The sequence below is a fragment of the Nyctereutes procyonoides genome, unplaced genomic scaffold (genome assembly GCF_905146905.1).
Source record: "Nyctereutes procyonoides isolate TBG_1078 unplaced genomic scaffold, NYPRO_anot_genome, whole genome shotgun sequence".
NCBI lineage: Eukaryota > Metazoa > Chordata > Mammalia > Carnivora > Canidae > Nyctereutes > Nyctereutes procyonoides.
The window spans coordinates 11918671-11935812 of NW_026575145.1; the positions used below are offsets into that span (position 1 = coordinate 11918671).

General features: G+C 34.0%; 1 protein-coding gene across 7 annotated transcripts in view; it reads left to right on the top strand.

Annotated features, from left to right (window-relative positions):
- Positions 1 to 17142, top strand: part of RALGAPA1 (Ral GTPase activating protein catalytic subunit alpha 1) — a 249558-nt gene that overhangs the window by 40546 nt on the left and 191870 nt on the right. For all 7 annotated transcript variants that reach the window (XM_055309354.1, XM_055309357.1, XM_055309353.1 and 4 more), the window contains exons 2-8: positions 941 to 1051; positions 1700 to 1749; positions 6110 to 6167; positions 11692 to 11735; positions 13119 to 13296; positions 15236 to 15351; positions 16990 to 17128. In XM_055309354.1, coding sequence (XP_055165329.1) covers positions 941 to 1051; positions 1700 to 1749; positions 6110 to 6167; positions 11692 to 11735; positions 13119 to 13296; positions 15236 to 15351; positions 16990 to 17128 — 696 coding nt within the window. The remainder of the gene's footprint in view (positions 1 to 940; positions 1052 to 1699; positions 1750 to 6109; positions 6168 to 11691; positions 11736 to 13118; positions 13297 to 15235; positions 15352 to 16989; positions 17129 to 17142) is intronic.

Here is a 17142-nt window from a genome sequence, read left to right on the forward strand (position 1 = left end):
TCCACTTCGGGCTCCTTCCGTGGAGCCTGCTTCTCCCTCTCCCTGTGTCTCCGCCTCTCTCTTGCTCTCTATCTCTCATGAATGAATAAAATCTTACAAAAACAAAACAAAACAAAAAACAAAACAAAAACACACTTAAAAAAAAGAAATACTGATTTTTAACTGTCTTGGGGATAAGTTGAGAAGCATAGCTATGAATTGGAACTAAAACGACTTCTTTCCTTGATTTGGTTAAATATTCAAAATAACTTTTGAATAAATCTCTCTGAGACATTGTTTTTTTTTTTTTTAAGGAAACAAAGATTATGATAACCTGATCTAACCTATTTTTTAAAAAACATTTATTTATTTGAGAGAGAGAGCAGAGCCAGAGAGAGCATGAATGAGGGGAAGGGGCAGAGGGAGAGGGACAAGCTGACCCTGCTGAGCAGGCAGTCTGATGAGGCACTTGATCCCAGGACTCTGGGATCATGACTTGAGCTGAAGGCAGAGGAGGGGCTTAACTGAATGAGCCACCCAAACACCCCTTAACCTGTTTTTAAAATTAAAACTAAAATCTTTAAAAACTAAAGTTTTGGGATCCCTGGGTGGCGCAGCGGTTTGTCGCCTGCCTTTGGCCCAGGGCGCGATCCTGGAGACCCGGGATCGAATCCCACATCAGGCTCCCGGTGCATGGAGCCTGCTTCTCCCTCTGCCTGTGTCTCTGTCTCTCTCTCTCTCTCTCTCTGTGACTATCATAAATTAAAAAAAATAAAATAAAATAAAAATAAAAACTAAAGTTGTGAGAACAAGGATATAAATAAATACACATCTCAAATATTTTAATGGAATTTAGGAGCAGTTCTTAATTTTTTTTAAGGAAACTCACCACTATGACTATTTGCTGAACATAATTTAACATTTATGTAATCACTAAAAATTGTTTTCATTTCCTTTTCAGAGAACGCAGAGTCTATCGATCTTAAACAGTTTTTTGACCAACATTTTTCACATATATATTATGTGTTCTTCGAGAATTTTGTGACTATTGAAGCCAGTCTTAAACAGAAAGGTAAGATGTTAAAATTGGTTCTGACTTGTGTTGGTGTTTCAAATAATTGTCATAAGTATTCACTTAAAAGTAGACCTTGGGCATTGGAATTTTAGTACTATTTCACTTCTTTTTGTTAAATGTCTTTTAGATACCCTCTCAAAGTATGGGTTAGTAATACTGTCTTCATTGTTTTGAGAAGGCTTGGAAGATTTGCTTTTTGCCTGGTTAGGTTTATTTACCTGTTTCCTCTACTTTTTTGCTTTAAAGATTTTTATTTATTTGAGAAAGAGAGTGTGCCTCATGCATGAGTGGGGGAGGGGCAGAAAGGGAGGGAGAAGTAGACTCCCCACTGAGTAGAGAGCCAGCAGTGGGTCTCATCCCAGGACCCTGAGATTATGACCTGAGCTGAAGGCAGACACTTTTTACTGGCTGAGCCACCCAAGTGCTCCTTCACACTATGTTATTTGTTTTTAGACATAAATATGTACAATCTAAATTTAATTATTGAAAAGAATAGGGAGGGATGCTATAATATTGTCTGTACATTGAACAGAATATGCTTTAAACATTGTATTCAAGAGTCACTGAGAAAATAGTGTTTTTAAGTGGTTAACAGGGAGGACAAAATGATAATATTTAAAATATTTTTCTGTAAAAATGTTTTAGGTCACAAGTCTCAAAGGGAGGAATTGGATGCTATACTTTTTATTTTTGAGGTGAGTATCTGCCAATCAGTGTTTTTTTCCTCCAAAATAATTCTTGGAATATACAAAGGAACAATTTGAACTTATAAAACTTATATCAAAAGACTAAATTTGCCATGCTTTCCAAGAGCTGAATCACATTTTTTATTCTAAAAATATACCTGACTTAATTCTTATTTTTTGATATACATGTGTTATTTTTAGGTAGAGATAGAATTGTATTTTTATGCATTTGACACCACAAAATTGGTAATACTATAAAATAGTTCAGTGTTTTACGAATTATTGTTCTATATTACTTTGGATTGGGGGTGGGACAAGCTTTTATTGTTAAACAGAAATAGCAACATTTGATGCTATACTAAACTTTACATTTTATTTTTGGCATACTGATAAAAATTAGGATACCCTCACTTTTAAAATAAGTCCCTGCCTCTTCATTCTGTCTTTCAAATCAAGCAATGAAAGGAGCATTCTGATCTTTATCAAGAATTCAGAATTCTGGATAAAGCCAGGATTAGATCTTGTAATTTTAAAAGACAGTAAAGAATTGGAAATCCGTGTCTCAAGATTGAGTTATTTGTTTATTGATAATTAAAAATAATTCACTGTTTTATATTTTGGGTACTTTGATAGAGTTTAGAAGAATTTGAACACCTGAATTCTTTCTTAGGTGTTGAGTTATTGATTTAGTCATAGCTGAAAAAAGAAAGGTTTTTGTTTTTGTTTTTTTTTAAGAGTTTCAGATGGAAGTATCTGGTGTTGGTACCTATTCTGCTTTATTTTCAGTAATGATCGTCCCTAAGGAATTTGCTTATATTTCTTTCTCCACGTGTTTGTTTGATCTGTTTACAATGGGAATGTTAAAAACATAGATGTTTTGAGAAAGAATGAAAGTATCAGAAGTCATTCAAATTATGTGCTCTAATCTAGAATTAAATAAGGATATCAGTAACAAGGAAATTTGTAATTCACAAATATGTGGAAATTAATGAACACCCCCCCAAATAATCAGTGCTTATAGAAAGTTATGACATACCACAACTTAGGGAATGCAGGTAACCAAGCACTCAGAGGAAAATTTATAGTTATAGACTTAAAGGAAGAATGATATCACATCAATTGCCTGAGCTTCCACCTTAAGAAACTAGAAAAAGAAGAGCAAATTAAACCCAAAGCAAGTGGGTTAAAGGAGATAATAAAGATTATAGCAGAAATAAATGGAAGAAAGATTTTAAAAATGGAGAAAACCAACAGAACTGGAAGTCAGTTCACTCAAAAGATCAAGAATACTAATATTTAGCCATACTGACTAAGTAAAAAGATTGAGGAATTAAATAACCAAATTCAGGTATTAAAAAGGAATATTACTACCAACCTTACAGAAATTGTAAGGATTCTAAGAGAATACTATGACCAATTGGATGGCAACAAATTTAATATATAAAATCCTCAAAAGAAAGGTGAACCAAACCAAGATGCATATAAAAAGGATGATACAACATGACCAAGTGAGACTTATCTAAGAAATACAAAGTTTAACATCTAAAAATTAATCAACTAATTGTATATAATAAGTGTAATAATAATGGAATAAAAGACAAAAAATATATTATCAACACAGAGAAATAGCATTTGGAAAAATCCAGTACTTTTTCATGATAAAACACTTAACAAAATGGGAATAAATTGAAACTGTGTCAACTTGATATAAGACATCTACAGAAGTAACACGTTTAAGACCATACCTAATTTTGGATACCTTGAATGCTCCTTTCATTGCTTGATTTGAAAGACAGAATGGGGGGGGGGAATCCCTGGGTGGCTCAGCGGTTTGGCGCCTGCCTTTCGCCCAGGGCGCGATCTTGGAGTCCCAGGATCGGGTCCCATGTCGGGCTCCTGGCATGGAGCTCTGCCTGTGTCTCTGCCTCTCTCTCTCTCTCTCTCTCTCTCTCTTATGAATAAATAAGTAAATCTTTAAAAAAAAAAAAACAAGAATGAAGAGGCAGGAGTTATTTTAAAAGTGAGGGGATCTTAATTTTTATCAGTATGCCAAAAATAAAATGTAAAGTTTAGTATAGCATCAAATGTTGCTATTTCCTGCTTATTTAACAATAAAGACTTGTCCCATCCCAATCCAAAGTAATATAGAACAATAATTTGTAAAACACTGAACTATTTTATAGTATTACCAATTTTGTGGTGTCAAATGCATAAAAATCTAATTCTATCTCCACCTAAAAATAACACAAAAATAAAAAATCAAAACGAGGGTATCCCTCTTGCCATTTCTATTGAATATTACACTTGATTCTAGCCAGGGCTGCTAGCAAGAAAAGGAAATAAAAGACATCAAGATTGAAAAATAAGTTAAAAAAATTATCAACAGAGTAGGCAAGATAATAATTTCTAGGAAATGTTCCTTCAGACATTCATGCTTGTCCTGTGTTCAGGAAACTGAGATGGATTGATTAGTTAATGGAAGATCCTTTAGGACTTTCCTTCTATTAAAAAATAATGTTTAGTTTCCTGTATATAATATATACTGATTAATTGTTTTTAGTAAGTGATTTTTGTTTTAGAATATAAAGATGTTAGTTACAGGGCTTTCATCTTTTGGAAAAAATTATTTAACCTATGTGCTGGTGTTTTTCTACTTATAATGGGGACAATAACATCTGACCTGTACCTTTAGAGACTAATGATGATTTTTAAAAATCAAGAAATTTATAAAAATTGAGTTCCTCTTTTTGTAGTAAAAAAACACCATTATGTAGTGTTAATAATATGATACAGGATTTATAATGTTTTCTTCCCTGACTAGACATGGTTTCTTTCATCTTTATGGTAACCACATAAAAATAAAGACATGTTTATTTACAAGGGGTTAAATCTGAAGTGCAATAGTCATAATTTAGGGATGTTTTTGATTAGTTTACAAACTTATCAGCTTATAATTTTGTCTCTTTCCACAACAAAATAAATACAATTACACAGTTGTTGTCTAGAGAAATATGAAGAGGCAAAGGTAAAGAAGTTTGTGTATCTCATCCTCTTGTATGAGATGGACTAAAATAAGATCATATCAAGTGGAAGATAGAGGAGTGTAAAACATGCATAGTATCTTTTGGACAGAATAGTATAAAAGTCACATTTTGGATTAAGCATATCAAGATTGGAATCAGTTTCTTCCACTTTCTACTTAAGCACATTACTTAACCCATTTTCTCATTTTTAAAAAATGAGATTAATAAACTCTCTCTTTAGAATGGATTAATGAGATACTGTTAAATTAAATGTCTAGTGTTTGGCCCTTATGAACATTTGGTTAATGTCATTTCTAAAGAATAACAGTAGTGGGCAGCCCCCTGTGGCGCAGCGGTTTAGCGCTGCCTGCGGCCTGAGGTGTGATCCTGGAGACCCAGGATCGAGTCCCATGTCGGGCTTCCTGCATGGAGCCTGCTTCTCCTCTGCCTGTGTCTCTGCCTCTCTCTCTGTGTGTGTCTCTATGAATAAATAAAATCTTTAGAAAAAAAAAAAAAGAATAACAGTAGTAAGAGCAGCAGTAATAAGAAACATACACACAAAACTCATTCAGCAAGCAGATAAGCACTGATAGCATCATTTAGTAGCATAGTAAGGCAGTTTTTGAATTAGAATAATTCACACAGAAGAAATTTGTAAAGGGAATTAAAGGTAACGTTTTGAAAGCATTACCTATAAAAAGTGTTTATTCCACATTAATGGAAACCTGTATTAGCTTAATTGTAAGGATCCTGAATTTTTAAACTTGTTCTTATACCTATAATCATCATAGATATAAGTATCTTTGGGTTCACACAAATCAGTATAAATATTTGATGTGATTTTTTTGAAATGAAAATATTTTCCCTACTTTTATCAAAACAAGGAAGAGAACTATTCAAAATGAGACAAAATTTCACAAATAATAGTGTCTGAGAGAATTCAAAATTTATCAGTAATATCCACAATACGGAAATTTTGAGAATAGTAAATGATCATTTTGAAATATATTAGAGTTGGTGTTTAATCCATAAAGAGAAATTTACTTTCCACATTATTTTAGACGATAACTTTCATTAATTTTTTTCCCCAAGTCTTCGTTAGTATAACTTGTTGGTTTTGTTTTTTTGTGTTTTTTTTTTTGGTGTTTTCAAATACTGATCAGTGTGTCCGTGCTGAAATAGAGCAAGTACTGTCAGATTAGTTTAAATACTATTTTGTGTTTGTGATGCTCTTTTACATAGAAACTCTTAAAGGCATAAGCTTTTTGTTTAATTTTTCACATTGCACAGAATGTGGACTCATTATTTGCTTTTCATTCTTTTGTTTTATTCATACTGATTTTTAGAAAATTTTACAACTTCTTCCAGAAAGAATTCATCAGCGATGGCAGTTTCACAGTATTGGTAAGTAATTTGAATATGTATTTCACATTTGACATAAATGATAATATATGGAAATGCTCTGTAGTGAGTTGGTCAGTATTTGAAATGAATTTATAGTTTATGCTTTGGTAAAAACGATATAAAGAATGCAGGACTGTATTTACTGGGAGTGTAAGATAAAAATATAGATGAAGGATTTCCAGTCAAAATGGCATATTAAATTTCTTTGATCTGTCTGTTTCTTTACTTTAGTAACGATGATAAAACTATAAAACCAAAAAAAATAAAAGCAGGAAAACAAAGTAAACATCTCAGAATAAAAAATGGAACAGAAATGTAAAGTGCCAAATAGAGTGAATATTTGGGCTCCGGATTCGAAAGCAAGCAGTGTCACCTGGCAGTTAGTTTGTTCCACAGAAAATAGTGGTGGGAACTAGAATTAACCTTTGCCTGAAGGGCCAGAGTAGAACTTTTGAGATCATGGAATGAAGCCAAAAAGAAAAAGGGAGGAAAAAAACCCTGCTGTGGATTACTGTCAGAGACTAAGCAGAGAGGAGACCACAGACTTTGTTACCTTGAACTAAGCCAGGGTGCTTGCTGGCTTGGAGTCTGGTCTTTTAACAATAACAGTATCACCAGGGCTCTTAAGCTCTTGTTCTAAGACATTTTCCCCCTCTGTCATTAGAAAGGAGTCTGCAGGTAAGCAATTGGTGGCTCTGGTTTAGGTATCTCAATGGTGTCAGGTTTGATTGCTAATGATTCTTCTGACCCTTCTCTCATGTGAAGTATGTGGATGGCCACCCTATCTACATCGTTTAAGTAGAATGTTATAGGCCTTACATTCATTTGTAAAATGTGTATTTGTTTCTCTTAAAAAAGAAAGTCATAGATTTTATTTAGGCCTCACATTTCTTAATCCATTATGGCAAGTGAAATATTTTCTGGACACAATTTAAAAACAGGCATGGGATTTGAATAGACATTTCTCCAAGATATACAAATGACCAATAAGCACATGAAAATATGCATCATTTGTAGTTGTAAAACACAACTATAAGGAGATATCACTTCACATCTAGGATGACGATAAGCAAGAAAATAACAAGCATTGGTGAGGCCGTGGAGAACTTGGGACCCTCGAACACTGTTAGTGGGAATATAAAATGCTGCAGCTGCTTTGAAAACCTGTCTAGCCATTTCTCCAAAGAAGACATACTAATGGCCAACAGACACATGAAAAAAGGCTCAACAACCCTTGTCATCAGGGAAATACAAATCAAAACTGCAGTGAGATTATTATTTTACACCAGTTAGATGGGCTAAAATTAATAAGACAAGAAGCAACAAATAATTGGCAAGGATGTGGAAAAAAGGGGAACTCTCTTACACTGTTGGTGGGAATGCAAGCTGATATAGCCACTCTGGAAAACAGTATGGAGATTCCTCAAAGGCTTAAAAATAGAGCTACCCTGTGACCCAGCAATTGCTCTAATGGATATTTACCCCAAAGATATAGATGTGATGAAATGAAGGGGCACCTGTACCCCAATATTCATAGCAACAATGTCCACAATAGCCAAACTGTGGAAGGAGCCACGATGTCCTTCGACAGATGAATGGATAAAGAAGATATGGTAAATATATACAATGGAATATTACTCAGCCATCAGAAGGGATGAATACCTACCATTTACATTGACATGGATGGAACTGGAGGGTATTATGCTAAGTGAACTAATAGGAGAAAGACAATTATCTATCATATAGTTTCACTCAAAAGAAATAGTGTAGAGGATCATAAGGGAAGAGAGGGGAAACTGAATGGGAAGAAATCAGAGAGGGAGATAAACCACGAGAGACTCTTAAGTCTGGGATATAAATTGAGGTTTGCTTGCTGAAAGGGAGGTGGGTGAGGGGATGGGGTAACTGGGTAATGGGCAATTAAGGAAGGCACCTGATATGAACACTATGTGTAATACACAACTGATGGATTATTGAACACTATATCTGAAAGTTATGACATACTGTATGTTGACTAATTGAATTTAAATAAAAATTAAAAAAGGAAACCAGTCTGGCAGTTACCCAAAATATTAAACATAGAGCTCCTGTATGGCCCAGCAATTCTATACCCAGGTATATACCCAAGAGAAAGGAAAACCTAGGTCTGTAAAGAAACATACTCTAATGTTCATAGCACTATTTTTCATAATAGCCAAAAGGTGGAAATAAGCCAGTGTCTGTTAACTAATGATTAGATGAGTAAAACAGATTTTATCTTAAAAAAAAAAAAAAAGTCTTTTGTGGGACTTTGAAACTGTAAGCCTTCCCAATTAGTTCCAGAAACAAAAGGAACTTTGGACATCTAGGAAGGATATTGATACAGGGGCTAAAAAAGATAAAATCCTGAGTAGTAAAGCCATTTAGAATAAACTTTTTAGATAGAGTTTGAGACTAAATATAATGTACCCATTATAAATAAGGAACTCTTAGAACTCGATAAGACAAATATTTAAAAATTGGCAAAATATTTGAATATACTTTATATCAGAGAAGAGATGTGAATTGGTAATAAGCACATAATAAGGTACTCAATAAAATAGTGAAATCCTGTCTTGTGTTTCATAATCATAAAAATGTCTTTGAAGGTTGTTTATGAAGAAACTTTTTTTTTGATACATCTGAACTTCACAACTTTATTGTAGCTTCTAAGGAATGTAGCCTTAAATTTCCAAAAGAGCTTTAGGCTCTCTACTTGCCATGATTAATAATATTTGAATAATGCCTAACTTGAGAAGATACAGAAGTGGTCATTTTTCTTTGTCATCTAGAAAAATCCTAAAACTGTTTTCTTTGATTTCTGCCTTATATATGAAGGAAAATAAATCAATGACTAGTTTATTTTTTTAAAGTAGCTTTATTCAAGTATAATTCATAGAGGTAAAATTCATCTATTTAAATAAATAGTTCAGTGATTTTAAATAAATATTTAGAGTCACCACTGTCTAGTTTTAGAGCATTATCTCACCCTGTAGTATTCCTTCAAGCCCATTTACAGTTAGTACGTTTCTCACCACCACAGTCTGCTTTCTGTGCTCAATAAATGTCTTTTTTTTTTTGACATTTCATGTAAATGAAATCATACAATTTATAGTGGCTTGCATCTGGCTTCTTTCACTTAGCATAATTTTTGTTTGTTTTCCATATTATAGCATGTATCATTTCTTTTTTATTGCTGTATAGTATTCTCTCATGGATATATCATGTTTTATCTACTCCCAATTCATGGGCATTTGTATTATTACCAGTTAATTATAACTTCTTTATTCTATTTGTTTTATTGTAGATTCCTTTCAATTTTCTGTGTATAGGAACATGTCAGCTGCAATTTAAGATAGTTTTATTTTTATATTTCCAATTTAGTATCTTTTTAGTTCCAATTTAGTATCTAATTTCTTTTTCTTTCTTCCTTCCTTCCTACCTTCCTTCCATTCTCTTTTGTTTATTCTCTAGTATAGTGTTGAATAAAAGTGGTGAAAGCAGATAGATACTCTTGCATCATTCCTAATGTGTGAGAGAAAGCAGTTATTCTTTCACCATTAAGTATAGTGTTAGGTATTTTTATAGCTATGACAGAACCTTTATTATAGTATTCCTGGGAATAGCAAAAATTTGAAAACAAATGTCCTAACATAAAATAAGATTAATCATAGGGAATGGAATAGTATATAGCAGTTAAAGTGAATTAATGAGAGCTATATAGATCACTACAGATAAATTTCAGAAGCTAGTGTTGGATGTGAAAAGTAACTTCGGGCACCTGGGTGGCTCAGTCAGTTGGGTGTCTGACTCTTGATTTTGGTTCGGGTTGTGGTCTCAGGGTTGTGAGCTTGAGCCCCAAGTAGGGCTCTGTGCTGAGTGTGATGCTTGCTTAAGATTCAGCCCTCCCCTGCTACCACCCTGTGCTGCTTTTGTACTCCTGCGCTTTGTTTCTCTCAAAAAAAAAAGAAAAGAAAAGAAAAGTAACTTACAGGCTCATTTTGTATGATAGCATATATAAATGTAAAGGTTTTTTTTAAACTATTAAATTTCAAACAATCAGATTTGATTACTTTTCCACTTACATTCTTTTTTTGTTGTTGTTCTAAAATCCAATCCACACTGCATTTAGCATGTATAGATCCTTTTAGGAGAGCTGATTAAAGACTGAGGTTTACATAGTATTGCTTTAAGAAATTGAATTTGTGCAAACAGAAGAGGACTGAGACAAATCAACATAGTTTTATTTGAAATACTAAAGCTTATTTTTGTATGACAAATAAAACTTAACCAAATAAAATCCTGACTTGATCTGTGTGTGTCTTGTATGTGTGTAATCTTGATATTAGAATAAAAAAAATAGGATTAGAACAAATAGCTGTGGAAGAAATTCTTGTTCTGGTTTAGCACTTGCCTTTGGCCCAGGGTGCGATCCTGGAGTCCCAGGATCGAGTCCCGTGTCGGGCTTCCGGCATGGGGCCTGCTTCTCCCTCCGCCTGTGTCTCTGCCTCTCTGTCTATCATAAATAAGTAAATCTTTAAAAAAAATACATGAATTCTAAATATTTTACTGATTTATAAATAAATAGCCTTAATATAAAAATATTTTGGAAGTAATTAATACCAAAATCTGGATAATGTTTTTTTCTGGGGAAAGTAGGAGGAGATTGATTTGACGTGTTTTTTTTTTTTTTTAAGATTTTATTTATTTATTCATGAGAGACACAGAGAGAAAGGGGTAGAGACACAGGCAGAGGGAGAAGCAGGCTCCATGCAGGGACGTGGGACTTGATCCTGGGTCTCCAGGATCAGGCCCTGGGCTGAAGGCAGCGCTAAACCACTGAGCCACCGGGGCTGCCCCTTTGGCGTGGTTTATAAGGAGGCTTCCATGATACTTGGTAGATAGAACATCATAGATAAGGTAAATGAAATTTTGAAAGTATAAGAAACATAGGACTGTGCTTAGTAGGTTTCTTTATACCAACTGGTGGGCCTTTGGATGTTTGTTAGTGTAATTTCAGTGTTTCATTATAGAGTAGAAATATTGTATAATTTTAAAAAAGTATTAAAGATGGCTTTGAATATTCTGAAAAAGCAAAGTATTACAATGAAAATGTTAGGAATTATTATAGAAGTTCATGTGGTTAACTAAATGGAAATTTCGTACAGTAGTTTTTATGTATATTAATGATATAGAAAGCATTTAATTATATTCTTAGTCTTAAATAAGAGATATACAGAGGTGGTTATATTAAATCCAATTTTGAGATTATGGTTTGTTTCAATAGACTAAATCATGTTTAATTCCAATAGACTGTGTGTTGAAAAGGTGACTCTGTATGCCCTTCTGGTCCCAAGATTATGGCCAGAGGGATATCAGGGTCACCAAGAATAATTTGGAGGTTGCCAAGGACTTGTATTAAAATGTTTTCAAGTCTGACCGAGAACTCTGACATTTGGAAACAACTAAGAAAATATGAATATTTTAAATCATGTTTTCTTTTCAGGATTGATTTTAAAGAAACTACTCCACACAGGAAACTCCTTGAAGGTATAAATAATTTTTTTCTATGACTTTTAAAAAACTATGAGTAAAGCATATAGTTTCTTGTTCTACCTTTTCTACATCAACTTTTTTCCTAAAGAATTTTGAATTGTCTTTAGTTCACTTAGTTGAAGTGAATTGACTTAAAATAGAGCAACATACTCAGTATGTGTGAAAATGCATACTGGATTGACCAGGCTGTTGAAAAACTATCGTTTGCCACTGCATTTAGTGATTCACTAGGAATACTTTACTCACTGTACCCCAGAAGACAAAAATTATTTAGTCATTCAAAAAATTATTCTTTATATTACCATAACTATTCTAAGATGTAGGGAAAAATAGAGGGATCTACGTTTTAAAAGTTGGTTTTATTTCTTCTTCATTATCTCACTGTGCTATGAGAAGCTAGAGAGAAGCTACCCAGTGCAAGCAAAAGTATCTTGTTGTAGTTAAGTGAAAGTTTCAGATTGTGGGTAGGTTTGGTGTCAAGGCTTGATATAGCAGTGCAAAGGAATAAGCCTTCCTAATTGTTTTCTTGTTATCTCTTTAAACTGTGAGGGTGACAGCTGTTTAACAGCTTTGACAGTGGCCATTTACCAAGCTGTGGTAGGGCAATTTCCAAAGCTGCCAGTGAAATTAGCTTAGTGAAGAACTTTGTGTTTTGTCTGTCAGATGCTGAATGTTTTTCTCTTTTCCTGTTCTCTTCCTGGGAGAGAATTTATTCATTGATTGGAATATTTGATGTCTTTTGTATATGGGTGTTGTTCTAGGTGCTTAGAATATAGTAATAGGTCAGAATTTCTGCTTTGCAGTTTAGCAGCAAAAAATAAGTAGATGATAATTTCAGACAGTGGTAGGTAAGCTTTTGAAGGAGAAGAACATTGATTTAGCAGGACACCAGGATCCCCATAACGATTCCACTTTCTACCAAACTCATTGTACAAAGAACAGTTATTGCCCTCTTTCTTTTTGCTTCTTGGATTAGACCAGTGGTGCTGGGAAAGAGGGAAGTAAACAAGAAGGAAATAATTTTCTGATTTTTTTTTTTTTTTACAAATGGAAATTTTAGAATAAACATTACCTGATAGCTTTAAGTAGTTAGAGGTCAAGTTTATTCTGTATTTGTTCAAAATCCATGAATTTAAATTTAGAAATAATAAGGGCTCAGTACAAAAAGAAAAAAAAAATTAGGGCTCAGTAAATGACATGGGTATTGTAGCCCTTCCTCTTTCCTTCTCACCTTCCTTTTCCCCTTTTCCCTCTTTTCCTTCCTTTCTTTTGCAAAGTACCATTCTCTAATCATCTTCTAGGGAATTTTGGTCTTAAAAGTAAGATAATATTTCCATTATAAGTAAAAATACTGGTTTTCATTTTATTTTATTTTAGATCAGACGAGAGGGTGTTCGTCTTTTCTTGTTATGGTTGCAAGCTCTTCAGAATAACTGTAGCAAAGAACAGCTTTGGATGTTTTCATGCTTAATTCCTGGATTTTCAGCACTACAGTCTGAATATGGACCTCGAACTTTAGATAATCTCATTAATCCTCCACTCAACCTTCAAGAAAGTAAGATTCATGAGATCTTATCCATCAGTACTTTAAATTTTTCTTTGTAGTTAATATAATTTTAAAATGTCTGTATGTTTATTAACTGGGTAATTCAAGGCCAAGTTTCAAAATACAGGTTTTATTATTTTTCACTTATGATGAGTCCAGCAGATCAGAAGATGATTGCCATAATGAAATAGTTATGTTTCCCAAGGGAAGAGGGCATGCCACATGAGGGAGGGTGGCTACACAGGGAAGTTCCAGGGTCAGTCAGGGGTAGGGCATCATAGGCAAGAGCCCTTATTATGATTTCCGTAGGTAGGAACATGGTGAGGCAGTGTGAGCAGTCCTAGAATTGACTTGTTTAGATAATTTCAGCAGGCTTAGGTGTAGAGAGATTGTTCCTCATTGTCACCCAGGTACCTTGGGTGATTAGGTCAGGGGGATAGTGGCCTTGAGTAAGATAGCCCAATAGAAGTGGGGTGGAGGTATGGACTCTGGACTGGTTGGTTTGCATGTGAAAGGCATGTTCTCAGGCCCATCTTTACTATCTCTGGGAATTATCTGTTTATCCCAGAGGGAGGGGGACATTCTCTCCCTGGCCAACAAGGCTCCTGATGTCAAAGCATCAGAAACACATGGTTAATATAAGCTGTTTTACATTTATCTTTCACTTCTAATTCTCATGTATTATCCTGAATCCTTGAGTTAATTTGGATGTACATTGAAGTACAAGAGTATTTTACTTTGTGCCGAGAGGACTGTAACAAAACCTATTTTTGTGAGCTTAATTACTTGGCTAATATTTACTGAGAAACCAGTTTAGGAACCTGCCTGTACTAGTTGCTGTTTAGGAAATATTTAAGAGAATTTAGCTAGTTGGTGGTCAATTTTCTTGAATTTACATTTGTTATAATGAATGTTTTTGACTCTAAAAATTTTAGAAAATGGTCACGTTTCTTATTTTATACATGGATTTTTGTAATCAAGGAACTAAGATGCTGTCCTTTTTTTTTTTTTTTTTTTTACATTTAATTTATTCAAGAAAGACACAGAGGCAGAGTGAGCCTGGTCAATACTAGAATAATATGTCCTTTATTTTTTTAAATTCTTTTTTTTAAGATTTTATTTATATATTCATGAGAGAACAGAGAGAGAGGCAGAGAAAGAGAAGTAGAAGGAGAAGCAGACTCCCCGCAAGGAACCTGATACAGGACTTGATCCCAGGACCCTGGGATCACGACCTGAGCCAAAGGCAGATGCTCAACCACTGAGCCACCCAGGCGTCCAAGATGCTATCCTTTTTGAGAGGGAAATAGCATTTCATTCTTTGAATAAAGGGGCTACTTTACAGAGTGAGCATTGAACATGGTCATTACTAAAATAATACGTCCTTTATTTTTTTAATCCTTTTTTTTTTTTTTAAGATTTTGTTTATTCATGAGAGACTTAGAGAGAGAGGCAGAGGGAGAAGCAGGCTCCCTGTGGGGGCCTGATGTGGGACTCAATCCCAGGATCGAGGGATCACAACCTGAGCCAAAGGCAGATGCTCAACCACTGAGCCACCCAGGTGCCCCAAATAATATGTCCTTTAATTGATAAATAGGGTCATTATTGTTCTTTCCCATCATACTATAGAATTTTTGTAATGGACACACTTAATGTAAATTTTAAAGCAGAAATTTTTTTTCAAGTAAGATTCACTCTTAAGCCCTTTACTATCTGTCTTTCCATCCCTGTTACATCTCAGTCAAGGGCTTATGAAACAGTTGATTATTAAACTTTATGGTTGTTGAATGGACTGTTAGATGATCTCAGGTTTGTTTCAAGTCAGTCGTTAGAACGTTTTTAAGCAGTATTTATTGCATATATGTTTTATGGTTAAATTTTATTTTCAGTCACAGTATTTCATTGTTAAATTTGTTTTATAATTAAACTAAATTTTGTCTTTGTATAGCCCAAGTCACTATAGAGGAAATCACTCCTCTAGTCCCCCCACAATCAGGAGACAAAGGACAAGAAGATCTCACAAGCTATTTTCTTGAAGCACTTTTAAAATACATAGTAATTCAGGTATGTGTTATCTTCTTTGCTATCCTGCCTCTTACCATCTCGTGTGGGTAACTAATTTTTCCCTCTTTTGCCATTGTTCTGTTAGAGGAGATACTTGCTTATTTTCTTGAGGGAGGAGATATTTTTACTTTTGAAAATGTATATTTTGTATGCTTTTCCTGAAATAAAAATCAATGGAGGGATTATGAATCTCTTAGAAAGGGAGCTAGTTGTTACTGTCATTATTATTACCAGTTTTTCTTTTTTAAAAAAACAACTTTTATGCCTCATAGATTTTTAAAATTGTTTTGCTGGTTTATTGATATATAACTGACATATAGTAAACTGCAATATTTCAAATACACAATTTAATGAAATATATTACATATATATATAGTCATGTAGCCATTCCCATAATCAAGATAATGATCATATCACCCCTAAAAGTCCTCAGATGGCCTTGTAATAATCATTTTCCATTCCTAACCACTGCCTCCCTCATTCCCATGCAGCCGTAGATCTGATTTATGTCATTATAGTTTGCATTTTCCATATTTTCATATAAATGGAATCATATGGTATTTACTTATTTTTGGTCTGGCTTTTTTCTATCATAATTATTTTGAAAATCATGTTGTGTATCAAAGTTTGGTTCTTTTTATTGCTGTGTTTTTCATTGTATGGATATAACAACACGCTTTGTTATTTAGTCACCTGTTGATGGTGATATGAGTTGTTTCCAGTTTTTGGCTATTAAAATAAAACTGAATATTGATAAACAAGTCCTTCTGTGGACATAAAGTTTCTTTTCTCATCAACACTAGATGTTCAAGTTTCTAAACATCTAGTAGTGGAATAACTGCGTTATATTAGAAGTATTTATTGACTTTTTAAGGCATCGTCAAGCTGTTTTCCACATGTTTGTACCTTTTTACATTCCACCAGCTTAATTTTTTTACATTCACAGCTTAATCTGTGAAGCTTAAAAGTTGCTTCACATCCTCATCAACAGTTGGTATGGTCAGTATGTAATTTTAGTTACTCTAAAGGAGTAATGTATAGTGGTATCTCATTGAAGCCTACTCTGGGCCTCTACCATTCCCGCACTTAAATATCTTCCTCACTCTGTTGGCATTCTCACACCCTATATTTTACTGCTCTTTCTCCTCTTATCCTCCACCCCTTCACTTCATTGTCCATGTCTTCACCCTACCAGGCTCTAAGTCTCCACTGGGCTGCCACCTCTGCTACATCCCTTCATGGATGCCCTGCTTCTGTGGTCAGCCTCTGATTACTGCACTTATCTGCTACTGCTTTCACTCTTTCCCCCACTCCTATTTCATGTGACTTTTAAGGCTGAATTATTCAGGACAGGGCAAAAGGGGGAAGATCATTAGTAATTTGTCATTAGTAGAGCCAAGTTTGAGTCAACTTTGAAAATTTTCAGAGCACACTTTTAACTTCTAAGATTTTTAAAATATATATAATGCATTTACATGGCATTATACTAGTTTCTACAGTTTGCCCTTTATATATATTTAGCTGTATAGCTTTAGAGTATAACAAATTAATGTATCACTTAAGTAACCTTTTATAGTCTTATTTATGATCACTGTTTTTATCTTGTGGAATGATTCTGATTGTTTTTTTTATTTTTAGGTGAAAAGCTTAGAATGGAAGAACAAAGAAAACCAAGAAAGAGGATTTTCATTTTTGTTTTCACATTTTAAGAAATATTACTTGCCTTATATTTTCCCAAACATCTGCAAGGAGAATAGTTTATATCATCCTGTACTTGGTAGGTAGTCTGTT